Source organism: Carassius auratus, chromosome 7 (assembly GCF_003368295.1).
Source record: "Carassius auratus strain Wakin chromosome 7, ASM336829v1, whole genome shotgun sequence".
Classification (NCBI taxonomy): Eukaryota; Metazoa; Chordata; class Actinopteri; order Cypriniformes; family Cyprinidae; genus Carassius; species Carassius auratus.
In genome coordinates this window covers 1,781,217-1,807,643 of record NC_039249.1, presented here as the reverse complement: position 1 = coordinate 1,807,643, position 26,427 = coordinate 1,781,217, and the positions used below count along the sequence as shown (strand labels likewise).

The window sequence follows — 26,427 nt, the reverse complement described above, 5'->3', positions numbered from 1 at the left end:
CGACCTCCCATCTGAGCGCGGAGATAATGATGGTCCCCGGTTAAATGGGCTCGGGAGTAGCAGTACGATCGGAACGCTCAAAAAGACGGGATAAAGCATCGGGTTTGATGTTTTTGGAACCCGGCCGGTAAGAAAGTGTAAAATCGAAACGACCGAAAAATAATGCCCACCGAGCCTGCCTGGAGTTAAGTCTTTTGGCGGTTCTAATGTATTCGAGATTCTTATGGTCCGTCCATACAATGAAGGGTACACCCGACCCTTCAAGCCAGTGACACCATTCTTCCAGTGCAAGTTTGACTGCCAACAACTCTCGATTACCAATGTCATAATTAACCTCCGCAGGGGATAAACGGTGAGAATAATACGCACAAGGATGAACCTTTTCGTCTGAGGATGCGCGCTGGGACAACACTGCTCCTACCCCCACCTCTGACGCGTCGACCTCCACTATGAATTGACGTGAGCGATCAGGGGTGATGAGAATGGGAGCCGAAACAAAGCAGCTCTTCAGTTTGGTAAACGCAGCCTCGGCTGCGTCTGACCACCTGAACGTCAATCTAGGGGAGGTCAAAGTGGTCAGAGGCGCGGCTAGTTGGCTGAAATTGCGAATGAAACGCCGGTAAAAATTGGCGAACCCCAGAAATCTCTGCAGGGCCTTGCGAGACTCTGGGGATGGCCAATCTGCCACAGCCTTAACCTTATCAGGGTCCATGCGAACACCCTCAGTCGAAATGATGTGTCCTAGAAAAGAAACAGACTGTGCATGAAAAACGCATTTCTCCGCCTTGACAAACAACCCATTCTCTAGCAACCGCAGAAGCACTCGTCGTACGTGTTGCACGTGTTCCTGGAGAGACGAAGAAAAAATCAATATGTCATCCAGGTAAACATATATAAATAGATCGACCATGTCTCGTAACACGTCATTAACGAGTGCTTGAAAGACTGCCGGCGAGTTGGTTAGCCCGAAGGGCATGACGCAATACTCAAAATGGCCTCTAGGGGTGTTAAAAGCAGTCTTCCACTCATCCCCCTCCCTGATGCGGACCAAATGATAAGCATTACGTAAGTCCAATTTAGTGAAAACAGACGCTCCCTGCAACCTCTCAAAAGCTGAAGACATAAGCGGTAAAGGATAGGTATTCTTTACCGTTATTTTGTTCAACCCTCAGTAGTCAATGCAAGGTCGCAAGGATCCGTCCTTCTTTTCCACAAAAAAGAACCCCGCCCCCGCTGGAGAAGAAGAAGGGCGGATGAACCCCGTTTCTAGAGAACTGGAATAGACAAGGAATATAACTTGCCCTTAGGCGGAGAAGTACCTGGCAATAACTCTATCGCACAGTCATAGGGACGATGAGGAGGAAGAGAATCAGCCCGAGACTTACTGAACACCTCCCTCAGGTCGTGGTACTCCGCGGGCACGTTAGCCAAATCCACTGCCTCCCCCTGAAACACAGACTCAGAAACATTAACGCCAGCAGACAAAAGACAAGACAAATGACATTCCTCGCTCCAGCTAACCACAGATCCGAGAAGCCAATCGATCCTTGGGTTGTGTTTCTGGAGCCAGGTGTGACCGAGAACAATGGGGGATAGAGGTGAGTCCGTGATGAAGAATGACATCTCTTCCGTATGGTTGCCAGCTGTGATGAGCGAAACCGGTAGAGTGGTCTGTGTGATGATCGGCAGTTTGTGTCCGTTGAGTGCAAAAGGGGCAATGGGGTGTTTGAGGGAGGTGAGAGGAATGTTGAGCTTCCTGGCAAATTTGCAGTCCATGAAACTGCCCTCGGCCCCAGAATCCACCAAAGCGTGAAGATTAAGTGCGTGGGTAGACCACCGTAGACTCACCGGAAGGAGTGTCGATGTAGATGAGGTCTTCTTGGCAGAGATCCCACCCGATAGTAGCCTCGGTTTTACTATCGGGCTTGGTCTTTTACCGGACAGCGCTGGATGTGATGTTCTTGGCTGCCACAGTATAAACACAGTCCCAGGGATCTCCGCCTGATCCTCTCCTCCCGGGAGAGCCGAGCTCGCCCCACCTGCATGGGTTCAGAATCTCCAGGTGGGCTGACCGCAACTTCTGAGCGCTGACGCTGAGCCTCCGGTCTGGTCGCGAGAACAACTCTCCCCCTCCGTCTGTCGGCTTGGTCGAGTCGGTTGTCTATCCTGATGGTGAAGTCAATAAGACCATTGAGAGAAGTGGGGAGTTCAGCGGCGCGGATCTCCTGTTGGATGCGGTCAGCCAACCCATGCAGGAAGTGATCCCACTGCGCCTCTTCGTTCCACTTACACTCCGCCGCCAGGGTGCGGAACTCGATGGCATAGTCGGATACGGACCTCTCTTCCTGGCGTAGATCCGTGAGAAGTCTAGCCGCCTCCCTCCCGGCGACGGAGCGGTCGAAGACTCGTCTCATCTCCACCGAAAGGGTGTGGAACGATGCACAGCAGCTGTCCTGGTTCTCCCACACCGCCGTTCCCCAGAGGGCAGCCCTCCCCGTCAGTAGGGACAAGACGAAAGCCACCTTCATCTCCTCGGTGGTGAACGTGCGGGGCTGTAAGGCGAAGTGTAGAGAACAATGTGACAGAAATGATCGACAAAAGTATGGCTCACCCGCATATTTCTCAGGAATGGGGAGGCGTGGTTCGGGCTGGGAAATCCCTCCGGAGACGATCGGCGGTGTGGGTGGCGTGGGAGGCGCAGCGGGTGGCGGTTGTTGTTGCTGTTGAGCCTGGAGAGCGAGCTCGGACACCTTCGTCACCATTGCTTGGAAGGCTCGACTCATCTCATCTATCGCCTTGTCTTGGCGCTCCATACGATCGCCGACTCTCTGCAGAATGTCCTCTAGATGAGATGGGGAGCGATTGCCTGCTGCTTCCATGATGGTCAGATCCTACTGTGACGGCTCGTAAGAGAGGAGGAAGCAATTGCAGGTAATTAGAATGGTAGTTTATTGATGGTAGAAAATACAGCGAAACTGAAAGATGAAGGCACAGTCCAGGATGTGGGCAATGATGACGGAAGGTCTACAGTGGCGTGAGAAGTGCTGGATGGTGAAGTCGGTGGTGACGGTGTGGACGGTCAATGGATGAAACCAGGAAGTGACCGGAACACTCACACGAAGACGACAACACGAACACAATCCAGAACACTAACACGGGAGACGGTAATCCAACAGGGAGACTGCAACATGAGTGAGGATCTGACAACAGACAGAGAGCGAGGTGAGTATATGTAGCTGAGGGGTGATGAGGATCAGCTGGAGCGAGACAATCAACACCCAGGTGACCACAATCAACTAAACGAGCACATGGAGACAACGTAAGTACAAAAACAACCACAAAACATGACACGGAGGAAACACTGGATTTCCTACCGTGACAGTGTCTGCCTCCCGAACAATGTTAGGTAGGTTATTCCAGAGTTTAGGCGCCAAATAGGAAAAGGACCTGCCGCCCGCAGTTGATTTTGATATTCTAGGTATTATCAAATTGCCTGAGTTTTGAGAACGTAGCGGACGTAGAGGATTATAATGTAAAAGGAGCTCATTCAAATACTGAGGTGCTAAACCATTCAGGGCTTTATAAGTAATAAGCAATATTTTAAGGTTGCACACACACACACAGAGCAGTTAGTAGTGAACACACACATGCGCGCACACACACCATGAACACCCGGAGCAGTGGGCAGCCAAAGCTGCTGCACCCAGTGACCAGTTGGGGGTTCTGTGCCTTGCTCAAGGGTCTCACCTCAGTCACCTCAAGCGCTTGATATTCTCTCTCCCCACCTACAGTGACTTACGGACCTTAAACGTTCAGGCCACAAGTCCGACTCTCTATCCATTATGTCACGACTCCCCATGGTGGTTAGCAAGCCACATTTAAATGAAATTTGGTTGTCTCTTTCAGGTAAGAGCTGCTTCTCCACACTGTTTAAGTTTGAGGAGATGCAGGAGATCGTGAAGAACTTCACTGTGGTCCACGTGGACGCTCCAGGACAAGAGGACGGCGCAGCCATTTATCCTGCCGGGTATGTGCAGGATAATATTTAATATATATATATATATATATATATATATATATATATATATATATATATATATATATATATATATATATATATATACAGTATTGTTCAAAATAATAGCAGTACAATGTGACTAACCAGAATAATCAAGGTTTTTCGTATATTTTTTTATTGCTACGTGGCAAACAAGTTACCAGTAGGTTCAGTAGATTCTCAGAAAACAAATGAGACCCAGCATTCATGATATGCACGCTCTTCAGGCTGTGCAATTGGGCAATTAGTTGAATTAGTTGAAAGGGGTGTGTTCAAAAAAATAGCAGTGTGGCATTCAATCACTGAGGTCATCAATTTTGTGAAGACAGGTGTGAATCAGGTGGCCCCTATTTAAGGATGAAGCCAACACTTGTTGAACATGCATTTGAAAGCTGAGGAAAATGGGTCGTTCAAGACATTGTTCAGAAGAACAGCGTACTTTGATTAAAAAGTTGATTAGAGAGGGGAAAACCTATAAAGAGGTGCAAAAAATGATAGGCTGTTCAGCTAAAATGATCTCCAATGCCTTAAAATGGAGAGCAAAACCAGAGAGACATGGAAGAAAACGGAAGACAACCATCAAAATGGATAGAAGAATAACCAGAATGGCAAAGGCTCAGCCAATGATCACCTCCAGGATGATCAAAGACAGTCTGGAGTTACCTGTAAGTACTGTTACAGTTAGAAGACGTCTGTGTGAAGCTAATCTATTTTCAAGAATCCCCCGCAAAGTCCCTCTGTTAAAAAAAAGGCATGTGAAGAAGAGGTTACAATTTGCCAAAGAACACATCAACTGGCCTAAAGAGAAATGGAGGAACATTTTGTGGACTGATGAGAGTAAAATTGTTCTTTTTGGGTCCAAGGGCCACAGGCAGTTTGTGAGACGACCCCCAAACTCTGAATTCAAGCCACAGTACACAGTGAAGACAGTGAAGCATGGAGGTGCAAGCATCATGATATGGGCATGTTTCTCCTACTATGGTGTTGGGCCTATTTATCGCATACCAGGGATCATGGATCAGTTTGCATATGTTAAAATACTTGAAGAGGTCATGTTGCCCTATGCTGAAGAGGACATGCCCTTGAAATGGTTGTTTCAACAAGACAATGACCCAAAACACACTAGTAAACGGGCAAAGTCTTGGTTCCAAACCAACAAAATTAATGTTATGGAGTGGCCAGCCCAATCTCCAGACCTTAATCCAATTGAGAACTTGTGGGGTGATATCAAAAATGCTGTTTCTGAAGCAAATCCAAGAAATGTGCATGAATTGTGGAATGTTGTTAAAGAATCATGGAGTGGAATAACAGCTGAGAGGTGCCACAAGTTGGTTGACTCCATGCCACACAGATGTCAAGCAGTTTTAAAAAACTGTGGTCATACAACTAAATATTAGTTTAGTGATTCACAGGATTGCTAAATCCCAGAAAAAAATTTTTTTGTACAAAATAGTTTTGAGTTTGTACAGTCAAAGGTAGACACTGCTATTTTTTTGAACACACCCCTTTCAACTAATTGCCCAATTGCACAGCCTTAAGAGCGTGCATATCATGAATGCTGGGTCTTGTTTGTTTTCTGACAATCTACTGAACCTACTGGTAACTTGTTTGCCACGTAGCAATAAAAAATATACTAAAAACCTTGATTATTCTGGTTAGTCACATTGTACTGCTATTATTTTGAACAATACTGTATATGTGTATATATGTATATGTGCATGTGTGCATGTGTGCGTGTTATAAAAAAAGACTTTGTGTGGGTGTTATAAAAAAAAGTGTGAAAAAATGGATGCATCAAATAGCATTTGACACCTTCGAAGCATCTTCAGAAGGTGTTCGTGGTTTTATCATGTCCATGTTTGATGAAGATCATGACTCAAAAACATATTTTTATGCTTCCACATGTACACAGACTGCTGTGTATTGTGTTGGTCGTGTTAACGGTCCTAAAATGCTTCTTTTTTTCTTTTTTTTTTTGATAGATATCAGTATGCATCTATGGATCAGGTCTCTGAGATGCTTCCCACTGTCCTTCAGTATTTTAAGTGAGTTAAAATAAATTACTGCATGTTTCAATCTTCAAATCTTTATTTCAGTTAGTCTGACGTACTGTCAGTTGATGTCATTACAAATAAGTAAGACTAACTGAAAAAAGCCTGGCTTATTTGCTAAACTTGTTTTAGGAAACAGACCCCTGCAAACAACACATATACTTGACAACAGCTCTGATCTTCATATGTTTCAGTTCATTATGACTGATTATTTTCTTTTTGTTTAGTTTCCGCACAGTTATCGGTGTTGGAGTTGGAGCCGGCGCTTACATACTGTCCAAGTTCACTGTGAGTTACACATCTAATTCATGCATGTGTTATATTTACATGTCATTATTGATTAACAGATATAACCCCCCCCCCCCCCCCCCCAAAAAAAAGGACTCCTGGAGTACCATATAAATTCCACCTCTTCTGAATATGGTAATTATTCTGTTTTATGGTATAGTCTATATACAGTACAAATACAAAAGGTGCGGGCGGTGTGTGCGACGCAAACATTCATTGGCTCATTATGTTAACACTCAAAGGTGATTAGGCTTTCTGGTGAGATTCCAATTATTCAGTCACTGCTGTCTTAATGTCTCCATTCCCTCCTTCAGGGAACAAAGGTAAAAAAAAAAAAAAACCTAGAATGAGTCCAGGCAGTTCAGCATCAACTGGGCATGCTCGACTGAGAGGCGTGCTGTCAGATTGATCCATCTTCATACCAAGAAAAGAGATCCTCTGTACATGAGGGAGTTTGCTCTTGTCCCAGTTGACCCGAAACACCCAGAAGACTAAGGTGACTTAGCACCATGTCCCTGTGTTCGCACATCTGCCTTCGAGACTGAGTCAACGTGAGCTGGTCATCAAGGTAGTGGAAAATGCGAATGCCTCTTTCCCCCAATGTAATGAGGGCTGCCTCCATGACTTTGGTGAAGACAGAAGGTGACAGGGACGGCCCGAAGGGGAGGATCTTGTACTGATATGCTCACCCCTTGACCACAAAGTGGCATGTGTCCTTCAGATCGATCGCTGCAAACCAATCGTGGGGATGAATGCATTGAAAAATGTGTTCCTGTGTTAAAATCCTGAACGGAAGCTTGTGAAGGGCCTGGTTCAGAGCGTGCAGCTCCAGGATTGGTCTTAACTCACCACTTTTCTTGGATACAATAAAATAAGGGCCGTAAAACCCCACCTTCATATCGACTGGTGGGATCCGAAGCAATACTCGTCGCCAGGTTAAGCCATAGGTGGTGTTCCTTGACCAACAATGTGGACATTGTTTGAACAAGGGACTGTTCAGTGGCATTCGTTGCCTGTAATACAAGGTCCATCGCAGTATGCAGCTCCTGCATAACACTTGATTCAGAAATACCCATGTGCAGCTGCTTTAATGCCTTGGCCTGGTAGACTCACAGGAGGGCCATGGTGTGCAGGGTGGAGGCGGCCTGTCCAGTAGCTCTGTAAACCTTAGCTGTTAGAGCAGATGACAACTTACAGGCCTTGGATGGGAGACGTGGATTACCCCGCCTAGCTCATACCCCGATGCAGTGATGGGCATCCTGTCATCCGCCAGTGCTTCGAATGAGATGCTAGGCCCCACTTTTGGGTCTCAGCAGCCTCATTGTGGAACACTACTGGCTGTGATGTGCTGGAGAAGTGCAGGGCCCACAGAGGTGCACTTGTTGGGGAAGTCCTGTCGCCCTGACCATATATCAAAGTAGTCTACTACTGCTTTGAGGCAGAGGTACTAGGTCAGTGCATAGCAAATGGGACTCCCCCTCATTTGTTTAAGAGGAGTCTCGACCACAACATCGCGATAATCATGTCCCTGCAGTGAGGACATGTGTCATCCATGAACACCACACCAGCGTGCTCAAAGCCCAGTCATGAGATGCAGTAATCATGACCATCAGACAAAGCTATAAAGCAACTACATCCAGAAACACACGGGTGCAAGGCCATCTTTAAAAAATGCCGTATCTTTTAGAATTTGCTATTTTAATTAAAGTGCTGAAAAGCAGCATGACCGCAGTTTGATTTTTGCTCAGATGAACAATTCGTCAGTCACTGCTGATGTAATGTTGAACTTGACTGACTGAAAGAGTACTGAAAAACTCTAAAATTGAACAAAATTATAATTTAATTATGCTTATCACATTGCATTAGAATTTCACCTTATTCAAGAAGGGAACCTGCATTGCTGCCTTATTTTGACCAAAAATTAAGGATGCATAATTTTGCCTGTGTTTTGAACAGAAAAATGCCTGTGACTCATTCAAATTCTTTAAATATTCACTGAACACTGAATTACATCCGCCCTTCTCTCTCGCTCACAGCTGAGTAACCCTGACGCCGTGGAAGGACTCGTTCTGATCAACGTGGACACAAACGCACGAGGCTGGATGGACTGGGCCGCACACAAGGTCTGTCAGATGAACATGAAGTCAGTCTGATGAATAATCACAGGCGATATGTTCCCCAAAATGACTTCAACAGCTTGTGTTTCTTCTGCAGCTCTCCAATCTGACGTCTTCCCTCCCAGACCAAATCCTGACTCACCTCTTCAGCCAGGTGTGTGTGTGTGATTCTACAACACAGACATTAGATTAGACCGAGTGTGTGTTTGTCTCTGTTAGACATAAATATGTATCAGAGGGCTTCTGATCAACCTGATGTAGATTGAGTTTCTGATAATCAATGACTGACTGTATATTATCATGCTTATAATGCGGCTAAATAAGACAAGACACCACAGGCCAAAAAACATTCTGTCAAACATTGTTTTCTCATGCTCCGTTTTGACATTTTGGGTACTTCCATAACATATATTCTTTCAGACTAGTTGATAGACAGATATTAATAAAAAATAATCTTTACTTTTATGTTTTTATGTCATTGTCCACAACAGGAAATAAGTCAATTGAACCAGACTAAATTCAGTGTGTATGCAAAGTAGTGCATATATAATTAGACTGATTTGCATATGTAAACATAACCTTTTAGAAAACTTGTAAACAAAACAATTGTCTTAACGTACTGTGATTAATCAACTGAAGAAGTAAGACCAATCAGGATCAAGTATCCCAGAGAACGCTGTAATAATGTCATCCATTATAAAGAAGATGGTGTGTAAAAGCTTAAATACTGATTCGTTGTGTGTGTGTGTGTGTATATGCTTTCAGGAAGAGCTGTCGGCAAACACAGAGCTCCTTCAGACTCACAGAGAGAGAATCTCAAAAGCGCCCAACCTCATCAACATCGAACTCTTCTGGAAGAGCTACCTGGGGTAAATCACACACATGCACCAGGGAAACAGTGATTTAGCAGTTTAACACACACATCACTGCATGCTTCTGACTGTTTCATTTGCATTAAACAGTGATCCATCCATAACAATCAACTCCACGCAGTTAAGATGTGATGCATTATGTCAGAAAGCATATTCACACACAATGAAAGAAGCACACTTTATAATCAGTCTTTAATGTTTTTCCTTCTGTCTTACAGTCGCAGAGATCTGAGCATCGAGAGGAATAACACGTTCAAGTAGGAATGATGACAAATAAAGCCGTTGTCTCTTTCAGACGCCTCTGTTTCGGCGTCTCCTCACGTGTCTGTGTCTTTCAGATGTCCTGTGATGCTGGTGGTCGGGGATCAGGCTCCATATGAAGAAGCTGCGGTAAGTCTTTATGTCAGTCAGTCTTAAAGAGGACAAGGCTTCTCCACAGAGATCCTCGATTCATCTCACTGCTCGTCTGTTTCTGTCCAACAGGTGGAGTGCAACAGCAAACTAGATCCAACTACCACCTCATTTCTCAAGGTTCAAACTTCACCTGTTTCATGACTGACATGTACTTTGATTAGATTTCATTAAGAAGAGCATTTAATAGGTCATTTAATTTGAATAACTTGTTAATTTATTAATCTTGAAATGATTATATTTTTAGAAAATAAGAGCAGTTTGTCCCAGAAAAGCGAGTGAATTTATAAATGATTTCTCTATTGTTTAATTCAGATGGCTGATGCTGGCGGGATGCCACAGCTGACTCAGGTGAGTCACACCTTTATTTCTCATCACAGTTCATTCATTCAGATGAAATCTGTTTGGAGTCCAAATCAAATGTGTGTCTCCACAGCCCAGCAAACTGACAGAAGCCTTTAAATACTTCATTCAAGGCATGGGATACAGTAAGTGACCTGAGAAATATCACAAAATTTAGGTTTTAATGTAAACCAACCCCTGCTTGCTATCTTTTAAAAGTTTGGGGTCAGTAAGATTTATTTTGAAAGAAGTTAGTATGTTTATTCAGAATAAGGATGCATTGAATTTATCAAAAGTGAAGATATTATGTTACGGAAGATTTCTGTTTCAAATCAATGCTGTTGTTTCGAAGTTTCATCAAAGAATCCTAAAATAACGACTGATGGTTTATACAAAAGTAACAAACTCATTTCAGCACTGATAACTACATATCAGAATGATTTCTGAAGATCGTGTGACACTGAAGACTGGAGGAATGATGATGAAAATACAGCTCAGCATCACTTTTACAGTATATTCAAACAACAAGCAGGGTTTTGAAATTATCATATTTCACTATATTTCTGATCAAATAAATGCAGCCTTGGTGAGCAGAAGAGTCTTCTTCAACAAACATCTTGCCGACCCCAAACTTTTGAAGTGTAGTAATAACACAGTTTAATGTTTAGCTTCTCATTATCAGTGAACAAAATCTTTAACCCATTCCCAGAACAGCAACATAGTGCTGGCCCAGATCCGGCCCACATCTGGCACGCCTGAAAAGTCCAAATGTTTGGTGTATTTTTAACCAGAGCAAGTGGTAACATTTTGTAAAAAAAAAAAAAAAAAAATGCTGACAGAAGTGTCATATTTGTATTTAAACTGTTACGTTTTAAAAAACAAAAAGATTTGGAATTTACATTTTGGAATTTTGGCTTTTTGATGGAATTCTCAGTTTGCGTCTCACATTTAATTTTTTTTTTTTTTTTAATTTAGGCCTATTTATTTGTTTGTTTATTGCTTGTTCTTCGGCTTCTTCTTCTGTTTGTTCTCTGACGTCTCTTCTTCTCTTTCAGTGGCGTCGTCCTGCATGACGCGTCTCTCGCGCTCGCGCACCACCTCCCTCTCCTCCACCTACTCCATGGAGGGCTCGCGCTCCCGATCCCGCACGCTGTCCCAGAGCGAACAGGGCGGACAGCTCCCCCCGAGCCCGTCCCAAACCATGGAGGTGTCGTGCTGAGGAGCGCCGGAGCGGGGGAGAGAGATGGACAGATGAAGAGCTTCGGTTCTCTGGGTGGAGGAACGTGAGTTTCGTGAATGACGACGGACGGACGGATGATGACGACTCTCTCCCTTCCTTCTCCGACCCATTAGACAGAAGATAGAGCCCTTTAACTCTGTGACATGGGCAGGGCCTTTAGTGAGACCCAAATGTAGTGTTAACCAATAGTTATACTTCTAATATGAATATTGTTGATTATTAATATTAATAACGACGAGTGTCACTGAAAAAAAAAAAATGTTTCTCTTAATTACATGTTGAATTTCTAAACAAAATAATAGAGAAAAGAGTATATAAGCTCAAATGTGTGTCTTTCCATGATTTTTTGGTATTCTGTATTATCTTTTTCTGTTACACAATCCTGCTGCTGTGAGAGGGGTGCAGTATTGTCGGAGACGGTGGAGATAGTTTTAGGCCGAAATACTCGTCTCTGTAGATGACAGCCACCTCATGTCTTCCATTTACCCTTAACGAAAATCTATACACATAAAAGCGAAAAAGAAAAATACTGTAATTATATATATATTTTTTTGTTGTTGTTGTCTTTGGGGCCATTGGGGTCATTGCTTGTTCTGAAATGCATGGTAGAATTTTCTTGACCACATCAGTCTATAGTTTTTCTTCTTCTTCTTTTGTTTTACGTTCATTTTTATTTCGGTTAGAGAGTATGGTCTTAAATAGGAAAGAACAATCAGAAAGTCACAGGAATCGTTGTTTTGGAGTCATTGACATTGAGGTGCACATTTCTACCTGCAATGTGATGTATTTTCATAGAAACCGGACATAAACATTGGACGAAGATTAAAATTGGTGAAAAGGGATCTATATGATGGTGATTGGGAATAAAAGAAATCGAGGCCGGAAGACGAAAAGGAAAGTTGTTTGAGCGAGTTTGATGAAAGACTATGAAGACTAACATGCATTGATGAATCACTTATAGTAAGATCAGAAGCACAAATCAAGAAGGTTATACAGTTGATTTCATATGAATCTGTACAATATGATTAATGCATACATATACAATTTACCAAATAGAAGTAAGCATACAAGTCCACCTCTTAACTGCCTCTAAAGTAGGCAGATTGTACAAATTCACATAAATTAGCCACCAATTAACCAAAACATAAAATACTGACGAATTGGCATGATAGTGCGTTGTGAGTTTTTGGATGTGTATCTTAGATTTGTGGACATGTACCATGGTAGTTTTTGAAGCACTTTGAAGTACAATAGCATGTTAGGCTTCAGTATAAATATGGTAACCACCTAGGACTGTAGTAGAAGACCTTTAGTCTTACCATGCAATCACTGTACCATGGTACGGCCACAGTACTTTGCTGTATCCTATTAGTCCGCTAATAAGTTTTGGTTGGAAACGTTGAGGTGGACTCATGGTGATGTTTGTCGTTCTGAATGGGCCGTTCCTTGATTTAACGTAACTTGAGAGCTTTGGCTCTGGTTTGAAGTGTACATAAAGCCATGGTGTGATCTAATGCTGAACCATAGTGACTTGTACACAGAGTAAAACAGTACGTGTGGACATGCCTGAGCGTGAGAGAAGTGCTTTAACTTTAAATCACAATAAGAGAACACATGTGAGTTTGTTCAGAAGAATGCATCCGTGTCAGATTGACTTTGCTGATTAACCAGCCCCTTCACTGCCAACAGGGTTTAGCCATGTTATTAACACATTAGTTCCAAGAGCTCTTCCAATTGGCAAGTCATTGAGGCTAGCAGGTTAGCATAGCTGCAGTGTTTAAATGTTAAACATATAGAATAATCTATATGAAGTGCACAAAAGAATACCGCAATCACTGCATGTTTTTTTTTTTTTTTTTACACGATTGCTAATACTTGCCAATAACGACATAGACCAAAACCTCACAACTGTAAATGCATTGTAACAATCACTTTTAGCAAAACACTGCCCTGAAAACCACGGTAATTCAGAATAGACTAATCAGTGTTAATTGGAGAGTTCGCCCAGTGTTCGTAGAGATTCTCAAATCACATTTATTGGAATTTATTATTTATTTTTTTGTGAAGTTGTTCATGACAGAGCGTTGGTTTTAATGGGTTGTGTAAGTGGGAAACATGGTGTTTTTCTTATTTCTTTTCAATGGAAAGTTTATGTTGAGATCATTGTTGAAATATTGGAAACCTTTACCAAAAATACAAATATTACAAATACATTTTTCTTTTCTTTTTTTTTTTGTTATGGGGAAATGAATGGACCAGGATGTGGCGTGTGTTGGGATGGTGTGAATGTAAATGTGTGTACATTGTTTTTTTTTTTCCTTTTTTTAACTCTCCTCAATGAAACATTCTGTGAAGTAGATTTGCGTCTCAGTGTCCTCATGGGTTAGACTTCAGTGTGCTAGTTCTTGTGTAACTTTTTTAGCGTTAGCACTACAAAAGGAAATAATGTAATTAATAACAATAATAATAAAATGTCATGAGTAACAGAATGCAATCAGAATTAATTGTGTGGCTAATTTCTCTGTGTAAAACTGAACAACTGGAAAAACATAATTAAAGGGATCAAAATGACACCATTATTTGAGTCTTATTTTCATATGTACTTTTTTCTCATGTCGAAGTGAGTTTGAATCATACACTGATGGTTCAAGTTGTTTCTATTATATGATAACATTAGAACAACAGCAGTAGAAACCATTGTCTTCGTTATCATTTTATCACCCAAATATATGTTTTTCTCCCTTGTGTGGTGTGTATTGGTAGAATCGTGTCACTTGTGACAGTATGTAACAGCTAACCCCAGCTTCACAATGAACGTCACATCTCTTCGGTGCTTGGACAGGTAATTAATGGATTTAGCATCATTTTTATTGAAGGAATGTGATCATACATACATTAGTGGTGTGAATATTGTACAAAGTGTTTTACTGATACTGACTGACTGGCATGAAAAAGCAAATGAGGGGAATATCAGCACAGGATGTTTCCTACTCTTTGGCCAGATAATTAATGCATCAGTGATGGTCAACAGTGAGATATGTGGATAAATACACAAATATAGAGGAAGTAACATGTAAAAAAAAAAATTCACAAATCAGGAAATACCCAAATGAAGGCACCGTACTACAGTACGTATCTTTGTAACGTCAGTTATGCATCTTTTACTCTTTATTATCGAGATCAATTATCTCTTTGAATCATTTCACTTCATTTCACCACTGACTGGCTAATGGCACAACAACACACTCTCAAACCTTCGCTGACTTCCATAGTATGGACAAGAAAAACTATGGAAGTAAAGTGAACCTGAAACATTCTTCAGAATGTTGCCTTTGTGTTCTGCAGAATAAACGAAGTCATACAAGCTTGGAGCGACACAAGAGGGCACAGAAGATGACATCATTCTCTTTTTTGGTTGAACTATCCATTTAAACTCATTAAATTGCATATTTCAGAATTTAGAATTTCACATTTTCAATGATTTTATGTTTCTGTATTTAAATAAAAGTTCACAAAATTTCCTCCTATTTTAACTAATGTTAAAACGGGTTCAACAAATGACAGCAAAAATGACTAATGCATAGAAAAACGTGGGCATGCATAAACAAGGAAGACATTTTTTAAAACTTTCGTTTTAGAGTAATAAACAAATGATGTGGCCTGTTGAATGAATGTTGAGAGCAGTTCAGATAATCACATAGTTCCAACCATCAGACTCAGGACAGAAACACACCACCTCTAAAGTAAGAATAACTCATAAGTTCATTCTTTAACTAGAATTACACTTTGCAACGTAAATATTATCTGAAAAAATGCAAGCTGATTCGTACATTTTTACATCATGTTTTACTTTCTTATTCGTTCTTCCTCAGAAATGGAACAGACTCTGTATTTCATTCTTCTTCTCATTGGTGAGTGTGTTTGTGGTTTTATTCATGATTTCTAGTTTCATTAGGTTTGATCCTGTTATGAAAAGCATTAAAGCAGCGTCTCTCTTTCACAGCTCTCTGCTCCGTATCTGAATGTGTTCAGCGTCAGTATCACTTTATAAATGAGAGAAAGACCTGGACTGAAGCTCAGAGATACTGCAGAGAGAAATACACAGATCTGGCCACCGCTGACAACATGAACGACACGAACGAACTGAAGAAGAGTGTGAATTACAGAAGTGTTAAGTTTGTCTTGATTGGGCTGAAGAGGGCGAGTCGTGATGAATGGCACTGGTCTTCAGGTGAACCTGTGCTCTATCTGAACTGGGCTACTGGACAACCAGACGGCAGCAGTTATTGTGCTGTGATGTTAAACGGACAATGGCATGATTGGGCATGTAGCACAACCCAACCTTTCCTCTGCAACAACAGTGAGTCCTTTTATAGATACACCACACGCTATTTTTTATGTTCCATAATGCTATTATGTCATATAGGAAGTCGTGGCCTAATGGTTAGAGGGTTGGACTCCCAATCAAAAGGTTGTGAGTTCGAGTCCCGGGCCGGCAGGAATTGTGGGTGGGGGGTGTGCATGTACAGTTCTCTCTCCACCTTCAATACCATGACTTAGGTGCCCTTGAGCAAGGCACCGAACCCCCAACTGCTCCCCGGGCGCCGCAGCATAAATGGCTGCCCAGTGCTCCGGGTGTGTGTGCATTCGGATGGGTTAAATGCAGTATGGGTCACCATACTTGGCTGAATGTCACGTCACTTTCACTTTATAACATCTTTAATATATAAGATGTTTATATTAACAGATTGAAGAATAAAAACACTAAGTATTTTAGAAAATTGTGTATTATTTGAACTCAATAGATTGCAGCCTGCCATATGATATGCATAGAAATAAAACATATAAAAAATAAATATTGAAAATAAAATCAACTGCAAAATTAAGACAAATTTAAACTTGGGTAAAAAGAAACAAAGGGAAACCTGGCCATTAGTGCAAATCTCTGTAACTGTATATAAGGCCTATACTGCACAATAAACAGAACACTATCCAACTCATAATGGTGCGTTCACACCAGACGCAAATAGAGCGTTTGTCGCGAGTGATTTTAATGTTAAGTCAATGCAAAGATGCGAATAGACAACTTCCGAAAAAAAGCAAAACACATTCTTAAATAGACGCTGTCTTTATAAATAAACTGCATATTTGAGTTCAAAACAACTACATTCTCGCATGAAATACTTTTAAAACTAGATTTATTTGAGCAAGTCGCATCTGGTGTGTACAAAGCATTAAATATTCATTACAGTAACATGTTAGCATGTGTTGATGTGAGGTGGTTCATAAGATTTGAGTTGCTTGAGGCAGATGTGGATAAAATCTTTTTTCCTGGTCATACCGTGCATTTTACAGAAACATTCTTGCCTTTAATTCCCGGTACTTCCAATTGGAGAACGCCATTATCGCTGACGCCGTCTTGTGTTTAGTGGTTGTCAGAGCGGCGTTACTCCCAATAATGCAGACCATTGTATATCTTGAATATACTGTGAATATTAAATATATTATCTTCTGTAGAAACAGTACAAGTCTCCCCCGCTGCTCCTGTTCACATCCAAACCATAAAGCAACATACAAATAATTAACAAACTGATTCATTAACATTTTCTCATCTGTTTTTCTTAAAGCAAACACAGGACTCGTCTTTATCAATCAGACAATGAATTGGAGAGATGCTCAGAGTTACTGCAGACAGAATCACACTGATCTGATCAGTGTGAGGAACCAGAACGAGAATCAACAGGTTCAGCAGTTCATCAGTGATAATAACTCATCTGGATTATATGTGTGGGTCGGTCTGTTCAGAGACTCATGGCAGTGGTCAGATCAGAGTGACTCTTCATTCAGAGACTGGAAGTCTGGTCAACCTGATAACAATGGAGGTGGTGAAAACTGTACAGCTGTTGAACTGAACGCTCAGGGACAATGGCATGACGTCCCTTGCAGCACACCATTTTCTTTCGTGTGTTATGAAGGTGAGTAGATCTTCACTAAACACACACACTCCATCATCACCTCCAGATCTCTTAAAGTTCACTCTACATGTCTGACATGACAAATTCATCCCCAGTGTTTGTTCTGCATGTTGTTTTTGATCAGTCTCTCTCTAGTTTCTGCTTGTGCTTGGTTTGGTTTCCAGATAAACTGATTGTGATCCGAGAGAGTGTGACGTGGTCTGAAGCTCTGAGATACTGCAGACAGAATCATGTGGATCTGGTCTCGGTTCATTCAGAAGAGATGCAGCGTCGTGTGATGAACGTGGTTAAACGTGCGTCTACTGCGGAGGTGTGGTTGGGTTTACACAACTACTGCATCATGAACATGTGGCTCTGGGTGAGTGGAGAGATCGTGTGCTATCAGAACTGGGCTCCGGGGAACGGAACGAAACCGGAAAACTGCAAACTTGAGAAGAGAAAAGGAGCAGTTCAGTCTGGAGGAGATCACCGCTGGATCAGCCTTCCTGAGACTCACAAACTCAACTTCATCTGCATAAAAAAAGAGTGAAGAACACATGAATGTTTTTGTTTACTTGCATTCACAGTTCTGATACTTCATTATTTTTCTGATTTACTATTTGCCCTTTGATATTTGATTACATTATTTAGTAAATTCTGAGAGAATCTGCTGATTGTTTTAAAAGTCAGTTTTACTTCTGTATTTTAATAATCAAAATATAGTGTGCTCTTAACACTATTATATATATATTCCTTAGATTGTATAATTTACTGACATGATATATGCTTGTTTTAGGAAACTCTTTGTAGATCTGGTTATCTCAAATCCATGATAAACACAAGACAGGACATCAGCTCAAATAAATTTATCTACAGACAGTATTCTTGTCTATTGACTATTTTTTATATTTCCTCTGACATGATAATAAAGCAAAAATAATATGTAAAATATTTGTCAAATTTACATTTGTCTGATACTTTGAATAAGTTGTCATGTCAGCTTCCTGGAACGAATGTTTCTGTGGCCTGTATGTAGGGTCCACTTAGTAGGGGAATTAATGTTACCTCGGAGGACATAATGAGGACAGGATCTTAGTCCCCCACCTCAGTGCTTTGTGTCATATAATATACTGAGGGGACCAGATAGTGTGGCTACAGTTAAGTTTGAAAATACTTGTATTAATTCAGTGACAGGTTGAAGTGTATATGTGAGGCAACATAACAATACCAATTCACATTCCCACCACCCCAGTACCTCAAGTGAGATGCCCCTTCTACAGTTCAACAGTAAAACTCTTGAGATATACTTTAACACTTAATCAGATTTAATTATCTCCTTTATTAGTGTTATTCAGTGGTGTAGTAGATGATGACAGAGGAATGTGCAGTGACGAAGCTGATCTCTATGTACTTCTCTGGATGGAACCCCTATTCAGGTTTGACAGTGAATACAGGTATGCCTCAATGTTTTTGCTTTACTACAATCTAGGGTGTGTGTTCCTACTTGTCTTCAATCTTATTTCTGCCCCTATGTTTGTGATTGCATAACAACACATGGTCACCAGGCCTCACAGGCACTCCAGCAGACTTGTGGTCATGCACCCTCTTTTGTCTCTTTGACATCTCTTGATTTACTGCATTTGCACCTCAATGACAATTTTTAGTTGGCTGTGGTGACTCTTCACCCAATCATCCAAGTTGTCTGCATCACTCTCTTCCAAATCCATTACACCCAGGGCAGCTAATGGGAGGTGAGCATCCCTCCTGAACATCAAATAAAAAGGAGAATAGCCAGTGGATGAGTGAACGTGATTTTTGTATGCCAACACTAGCTCTGGCAAGTGAGTTTTCCAGTCTTTCTTCTTCCCATGTGTCAATGTTCTCAGCCTATCATGCGTTGTAAAGTTGAACCTCTCGCATTGAGAGTTTCCTTGAGGATGGTAGGGACTTGTACGGTTCTTCCTGACACTGTACAGTCTACAGAGGTCCTTGACCATATGTGATTCGAAACATCTTGCCTGACCTGAGAGCAGACAATCTGGACAACCATAGTAGAGGAACCAATGCTTGATAAGGGCTTTTGCGGTGGTATTTGCTGTTTGAATCTTGGTTGGGACAGCAACTGTAAATTGTGTGAACAAGTCAGTCAAAACCAGCACGTTTTCGTATCCTCCTGAACACATCTCCAGTTGAGTACAGTCCATTGCCAGAACCTCTAAAGAAGTGGTGACATTGCTGCATGTCATTGGAGCTCTGATTCTTGGAAAGACATCCTTTGCAATTGTACTCTTTGAATTTTTCTGTTTCAGCCTACTTAATATATTTGTAATTTCTCTCTGACGCTCTCAGGCCTCGGCTAGCAAACGTGATGAGACGCTCTGCTCCCCCTTGCTTTTGGCTCAATACCAAGGCCATGGTGACTCCCATCCTTTGTGAAAAAAAAAATGGAAGGCCAAATTCAGGGTAAGCAAGGACATCAGGCATTGTTTAAATCTATCAAATGTAGTCTGGCATTCGCTACTCCACTTGAACAATTCAGAGGCTTTCCTTTTGTCTTTTTTGCCCAATACCACATGCAATGGTTTTGCTATTTGAGTGAACTTTGGAACGAACTGTCGGTAATAACTCATGAATCCAATCAATTGTCTCACTTCCTTCACACTCTTACAGTTTTTTTACAATCACTTTGCTACTATTTTCAGAACCTTGATGTCATTTTTCAAAACTCTAGACACAAAACGCAAAACGGTTATCACTTGTAACACAGGCTGTCTAATGTTCAAAACATTGCCTTGCACATTCACATCTTTAAAGAAATTGCACAATCATTGGTTCAAAACACAAATTTACAGTGAAATACCAATGAAACATAACTATAGATCACCCACACACAAGCAACCGATAGTTTCAAAGATTCATTGTTCGTACAATCATTAAATATTGTAGAACAAAATAGGTGATACAGGTTTCATTATGGTACTACATGTACAGTAAATATATCTCTGTAAAAGTACTGCAGTGGTAAAGAGAATACTACAGACAGTGGAATCATTGAACAAAGTTTGTGATATATTGATGCAAAACACTACAGTACAATCACACCATAGGTTTATTTGAATCAAAGCAAAAATATTGTAATTATGTAGCTATGAAATAGAAAAGAAAAGACAGTACTGTAAAACATCAAATGCAGTGTTCCTCAACTTGCTTGCTTGTACTGTAAGAAACAAAACAGGAGTGATTACTGTATTTCTACATTGTCATCAACTCTGTGTTGTGGATTTGGCCACAGGTTCTAATCTACATCACAATGGATGTTTTCATTAACCAAACATCTTGGAAAAAACCTTCGGGCATGGTGAATCCAGGCCTGACACTGGTCTGCTGTGATGTCACTGCAGGCTGTTGCTGCCGCTGTCTTGGTCCGTGGCCTTGTCCTCTACCACGTTCCCCCACACCTCTCAAACGAGGCCCACGGCCACCTCTCAGAAGTGGTGCCTGTCCTCTGCCATTGCTTTGACCAACACGTCTTCCTTGTCTTCCTCCCACCACTGCTTGAACTCCATTGTGACCTGGATCACCTGCTGGCTCCATGTTACGTATCACTATACTCTTGCAATTGGATCCCAATCAACTCTTCACTATTTACTCATTCCACAATGCGCACTCAGTCATCAGTAACGAGTTGGCAGAATTGGACAAGCAATTACAAGGGCCTGCATCTATACAGTGCAGTACTGTCAATACTGTAAATGGTCTGAAAAGGTGGTACAGTATTTGGGGCCATAGTCACAGTGTCTGATGAAGCATTATGATAAAATATTAGGCTATATCCATTATATTGTAGTCTAATTGGTTCATGCTCCGCGCTATTTGGTGACAATGAATCTCTTTATCTTGAAACGTTCATGATTTACAGTAAACATGGAAGATTGTTTGTCTGTTTCCATACAACTCTGCATTAAGAGTAATGCAACAGTTACTTATCATTTTGAGCAGTTGTATCAATTGATAGTTAGATCATTGTAAAGAAATGTATAGACACTCATTGAAATGTAATGTGTGAATTTCCTTTTGAAATAGTAGCACTTTGATGTTAAGTTGTGTCATATTGAACAGGTGATTTTTGTTGAATGAACAAATGATCTAAGTTTTATGTGTATTGTATCCAAGCAATTGAGAAAAGGGTTAGAGTTTTGAAAAATGTGCATTTTGATCATTGGTTGTGAGTTTTGTGTCTAGAGTTGTGAAAAATGACATCAAAGTTCTGAAAATAGTAACAAAGTGATTGTAAAAAACTGTAAGGACAGGCCAAGCATCCAAGGCACTAACCTTTTCACTGTCGACTTTGATTCCTTCAGAGGAAATCACATGATCCAAGAATTTCACCTCAGACCTGAAGAGAAAGCATTTGGTTGGTTTCAGCTTTAGGCCATGGTGTTTCAGTCGGTCAAACACAAGTTCTAGTCTTTTACAGTGGCTCTTAAAGTTTCTGGAAACACAATATCATCCATATATATCAAGAGAACTTCAAAGGCCAAATTCCTGAGGACTACCCCATAAGGTGCTGGAAGGTGGCTGGCACGTTGCACAGTCTGAAAGTCTTTCGCGACCACTCAAACAGTCCAAACAGGGTAGTGACTGCTGTCTTTTCATGATTACGCTCGCTCACAGCTTCCTGGAAGTAGCCGGCCATCAGATCTATCAGGAACTTTATGGAACTCTTTTGGAAGGCCAAACAAAGGATCACTTCAACAAAACATAGCGACTACACAGCATGGCAACTGCGGCAACAGAGAGAATAAATGTTGCACCTTCTTTCTTTGCTTGAACATTTGAGCAGTTTTATGGAAATCTTCCCACGTAGTGATGTAGAGATGTGGGGGCGTGTAATATGTCTTTGGATTTGAGACTTTAGGCTTTGCAACTTTATAAATATTCTTTATGCAACAAGAGCTTGTAACACTACAAAGAAAAGGAAAAAAACAGAAATTGCCTCATATGACCACTTTAAAGAAGTTTACAGTCAAATAATTTTAGAGTAAACTGCCCAACTTTTGACGCTACTTATATTTATATATAATTTTATACTTAAATGAATTGTAATTGTTTATAATATATTTTTATAATGGCAAAGCTTAGTATTTAAAACATTCCTCAGAGATTTTGTTCCAGATTGCATGATAGCATCACTCATTTGCTGCAGATTTGTCGGCTGCATATCCATGATGGGAATCTCCCATTCCACCACATCCCAAAGTTGCTCTATTGGATTGAGATCTCGTGATTGTGGAGGCGATTTGAGTAAAGTGAACTCATTGTTATGTTCAAGAAACCAGTCTGAGATGATTTGAGCTTTGGGACATGGTGCATTATCCTGCTGGAAGTAGCCATCAGAAGATGAGCACAATGTAGTCATAAAGGGATGGACATTGTTAACAGCAATACTCAGGTAGGCTGTGGCATTTAACAAGACAACGAAAGGAGATGTGAACAATAGTCAAAATACTGTGCGTACAATGTTAAACACACAAGCTACAGAGATTCACTATAGCACAACGACAGCATGACACACAGGACAAAGTTTTGAAGCGTCTAGCTTCTTGAGTGGTATCTTCTCTCTACTTTTAAGCCACGGGGTCACGGTCACTGATCAGATTAGAGGGCTGGTCAGTGATGTCTCGAGATCATAACTAAGTGAGTGGCGTGGGACAATATGACGCGTCTATGAAAGTAAAAGTAAAAACAAGAGAGACTCGGGGAAAGAACTAAAGAGACATAAATACAAAGCAAGGACATATCAACTCATACTGTATTATAGTGCCACCTAGAGTCATGCAGGTGTCTGTACATTCATTTTATTCATGCATTTTTGATTTTTAGATATGTTGGTCAAAGCCTCATTATTATTGATTATGTTGAAGCAGATTTTTATTGATCAAGCTGTGAATTAATCAAGAATAATCAATGTGAATATAGCCATTTATGTATCAAGTTATTCTAAAATTATAATAATGTATTTGCCTGTGTGTGTAGTGGCCTGTATTAGAATGGAATGTGCAGAAATACATTTTATGCTGCAATTGCACATCCTGTTTTGACATTATATATATATATATATATATATATATATATATATATATATATATATATATATGAATGATGGGGTCTCTTCCTACGTAATTGGAGACCTCTTGTCCATTTCCTGAAAGCATATTCTCTGGAGAGTGTCTCCGCTCTATTGTCTCCGATAATAAAGCCTACCTTCTGGCATTAAAACCTCAAGTTCCCTATCAAAAGCTACTCTCGATGCTGCGCTCAATAGCGCTAATGGGAGAACATTCTTTGTTCAGCAGGTTGTGAAATATGTGTGTCAAACACGCCAAGAATTGGCTTAAATAACCTCGACAGGTGACGTCACTGATTACATGCACCTGCAGGTTATAAGTAGACGTGAAACGTAAACATCCTCAGGTTTCTTTGTCTTCAGAGACCGCATTGTGTGTGCCATGCTGATGAAAGTATTAGCTTAAAAGGAAGTATGTTGAGAGTTTAAAAAAAAGGAAAAAGAAAGCTCTAACTATTCTTGCTGATTGTATAGACCCCTTTTGCGCGGACGTCAGAGGTACGTCACGGCACTAACTGGAGGCAAAACAAACGGAAAACTGGAGGCGGCTAATACAAACCAACACAGGGTCGTCTAATCAAGGAGCTTAAAATGTCGTCTTGTTGTGTTGATGGTTGCCAGAATCGACGGAGAACATTTTATATACATTGTTGTGATTAATTGTGACCGGAATTTAAGAACATGGTAAGAAAGAATAAATACAGAAAGTTTATAATTAATTTGCAGTCTTCAGAATTTTTATTTCTAGAAACTAATTACATCTTAATAATAATTTTACTGTAATGTCACTTATTTAATCTAAGGATTTATACGCCCTCATTTTCTCTTTACTATACACGCTCGGTTTCTCTATCAGGTAAGTATAGATGTCAGGCCACTCAATCGGAGGTAATCCTGTCAGATCGTCCATCCAATGAGTGATTGTGTAAGCTAAGAAAACTCGCTAGCTACCATTTGTTCAAGTGTTGAGGGGAATCTTTCTGCCTTCAGCTAAGCCCCGCCCACACAAATACGTCACATTGTTTACCAACTGTAAAAGGGTCTATAAGAGGTGCGTGCCTCGCTCTCCATGGCCGATCTCTGAAGAGAAATCGCATGTTTATTGTCTGAAAAAAAAAGGCTGCTTTCACATTCTAGAGTGGCAGTTGTAAACACCGCGGTTCACTTCCTATCCGAGCTAGGCTCATTGCTCTCACGAGGAACGAGCTGCTTCCCGCTCATTAAGATCGCGCTCTGATCTAGAATATCGGATGGTTCTCGCACCCACCTCCAAAGTGTGCACAGGCACTTCTTCGGATTGGGCAGAGGCTGCTGTAGCTCTAGCTTCTGTTGAAATGGACATTGAGAGTGCTCTCTACTAGCGCTCCTCTCGCGATTATAAACACATGAGGAGTTACTAGGTGGTGACCCATGCAGCGACCAGATTAAAGCCTTAAAATTAGATTTTGTACATTATGATTTCATAGGTGAGAGACGCTAGCTGCTATCTCTCCCCTATTGGAGCAACATCATTTCAATAAAAATATAAATAAATGATGATGAAAATGATGATGATGATGATGATGAAGAATAAAAAACATAAAAATAAAAATATATACGAAAAGACAGCAATTGTTCCCTGCCAAGTCACGTACTGTAGCAGCATCTACACTTGGATGGAACACATTTCATGCTGTGGGTCAGACTAGTGCTGCCCTGCACACCATAGGTTCTGCAGGTGTATCAGGCTGATTCAAAAAAATCTTGAGTGCTAGGAGGAGACTTTAAATATGTTTCTCACTCACTGTGCTCAAATGTCGGGGCTGTCAAAAAATAAAAAAAATAAACAGTCCCGACCCGATCAAGCTCCTCTGGGGTAGGAGGTTCAAAGAGAGAGTGTGGCAGGTTGTGCGCCCCCCTTGTAACACTTGGTAGCCGCAGATGGAGCTGGACTTAATTACGGTCATCACGACCAAAGCAAGGGCCTTAAGCTGTGCCCAGGACAAAGGGTTTGTCCCATCAGGGAGGGCCCTGGAAAATTCCATCAGAAGTGTAGGGCTCCTCCCTGGCACCCTTGGGGGATCACTGAACAACCTCCGCCACCACCGGTGTTTTGGGGGGCAGTGGCCTCCAGTGAAATGATACATGCTCTGTTGCTTCCTGGCATGTTTCAGGACACCAGACATCTTAACCCCCCCAAACAAACAAAGTGTCACAATTAGTGCACCTTTTGGAGAAGCTGGCAGCATGGAAGCTACTGCCAAATATCTCCCCTTGAGTCGAAAGAACTGTAGTGAAAGACAACAGGATTCAGTTTGCACATCGTCTTCTGCATTTCTGCAGTGTGGTCTCCACCTCTGTGAAACCGCCACGTGCATATATGTTGACACAGGAACCACAGAATCTGCTGGTCGAAGGGGCCATAGAATGTGTTCCCCTGCCAGACAGAGAGTCAGGCTATTACAGTCGGTATTTCTTGATTCCCAAGAAAGACGGGGGCTGCATCCAATCATAGATCTAATGGACGTGCATTTTCATTTTGAAATATTGCCACAACTCAGGAGGTTCCTGAGGTTCGCTTTCGGGGGTGAAGCTTACCAGTGTCAGGTTCTTCCATTTGGCCTAGCTTTGTTATCCCGCACTTACATGGAATTCATGGATGCAGCTCTGGCTCCTCTACGACTCCAGGGCATCCACATTTAAAATGTATATAAATGACTGGCTGAATCTGACCCAGTCTCAAGAGCTTGCGCTTCGACATCAGTATGTTGTCCTAGCTCATCTCAAATCTCTGGGGTTGAGACTCAACACCAAGAAAAGCGTTCTCTCTCCGGCTCAGAGGACAACGTATTTGGGTGTGGTATGGGATTTGATCACAATGCAGGCACAGCTGTCTCCTGCATGCTTCAAAATCCATTCTAAACACCCTAAAGAACATCAAGCTACGCTAGAAAGTCACTGTTCATCACTTTCAGAAGGTTTTAGGTCT

The 26,427-nt window shown here is 41.3% G+C and overlaps 2 protein-coding genes across 2 annotated transcripts in view; both read left to right on the top strand.

Moving 5' to 3' along the window:
• The window catches only part of LOC113105438 (protein NDRG2-like), a 36,615-nt gene extending 22,661 nt beyond the window's left edge, over nt 1-13,954 (top strand). The window contains exons 5-16 of the mRNA XM_026266505.1: nt 3,907-4,027; nt 6,040-6,102; nt 6,336-6,396; nt 8,433-8,519; nt 8,611-8,667; nt 9,279-9,382; nt 9,604-9,642; nt 9,724-9,775; nt 9,869-9,916; nt 10,112-10,147; nt 10,233-10,284; nt 11,194-13,954. Of these exons, the coding sequence (XP_026122290.1) occupies nt 3,907-4,027; nt 6,040-6,102; nt 6,336-6,396; nt 8,433-8,519; nt 8,611-8,667; nt 9,279-9,382; nt 9,604-9,642; nt 9,724-9,775; nt 9,869-9,916; nt 10,112-10,147; nt 10,233-10,284; nt 11,194-11,357 (884 nt within the window). The 3' untranslated portion in view covers nt 11,358-13,954. The remainder of the gene's footprint in view (nt 1-3,906; nt 4,028-6,039; nt 6,103-6,335; nt 6,397-8,432; nt 8,520-8,610; nt 8,668-9,278; nt 9,383-9,603; nt 9,643-9,723; nt 9,776-9,868; nt 9,917-10,111; nt 10,148-10,232; nt 10,285-11,193) is intronic.
• Nucleotides 13,955-15,454: 1,500 nt separating this feature from the next.
• Nucleotides 15,455-18,175, top strand: LOC113105453 (macrophage mannose receptor 1-like). The gene is made up of 3 exons (XM_026266524.1): nt 15,455-15,738; nt 17,006-17,353; nt 17,518-18,175. Exons 1-3 carry the CDS (start codon nt 15,504-15,506, stop codon nt 17,880-17,882), a joined length of 948 nt encoding a protein of 315 aa, XP_026122309.1. The 5' UTR covers nt 15,455-15,503; the 3' UTR covers nt 17,883-18,175.
• Nucleotides 18,176-26,427: the final 8,252 nt, after the last annotated feature.

Bases quoted from the DNA above. Each gene is read 5' to 3' on its own strand.
- LOC113105453 (XM_026266524.1), top strand. From the start codon at position 15,504: ATGAACGACACGAACGAACTGAAGAAGAGTGTGAATTACAGAAGTGTT. The intron at 15,739-17,005 runs GTGAGTCCTTTT...TTTTTCTTAAAG, and splicing joins ACCTTTCCTCTGCAACAACA to CAAACACAGGACTCGTCTTT. The intron at 17,354-17,517 runs GTGAGTAGATCT...TTTGGTTTCCAG, and splicing joins TTCTTTCGTGTGTTATGAAG to ATAAACTGATTGTGATCCGA.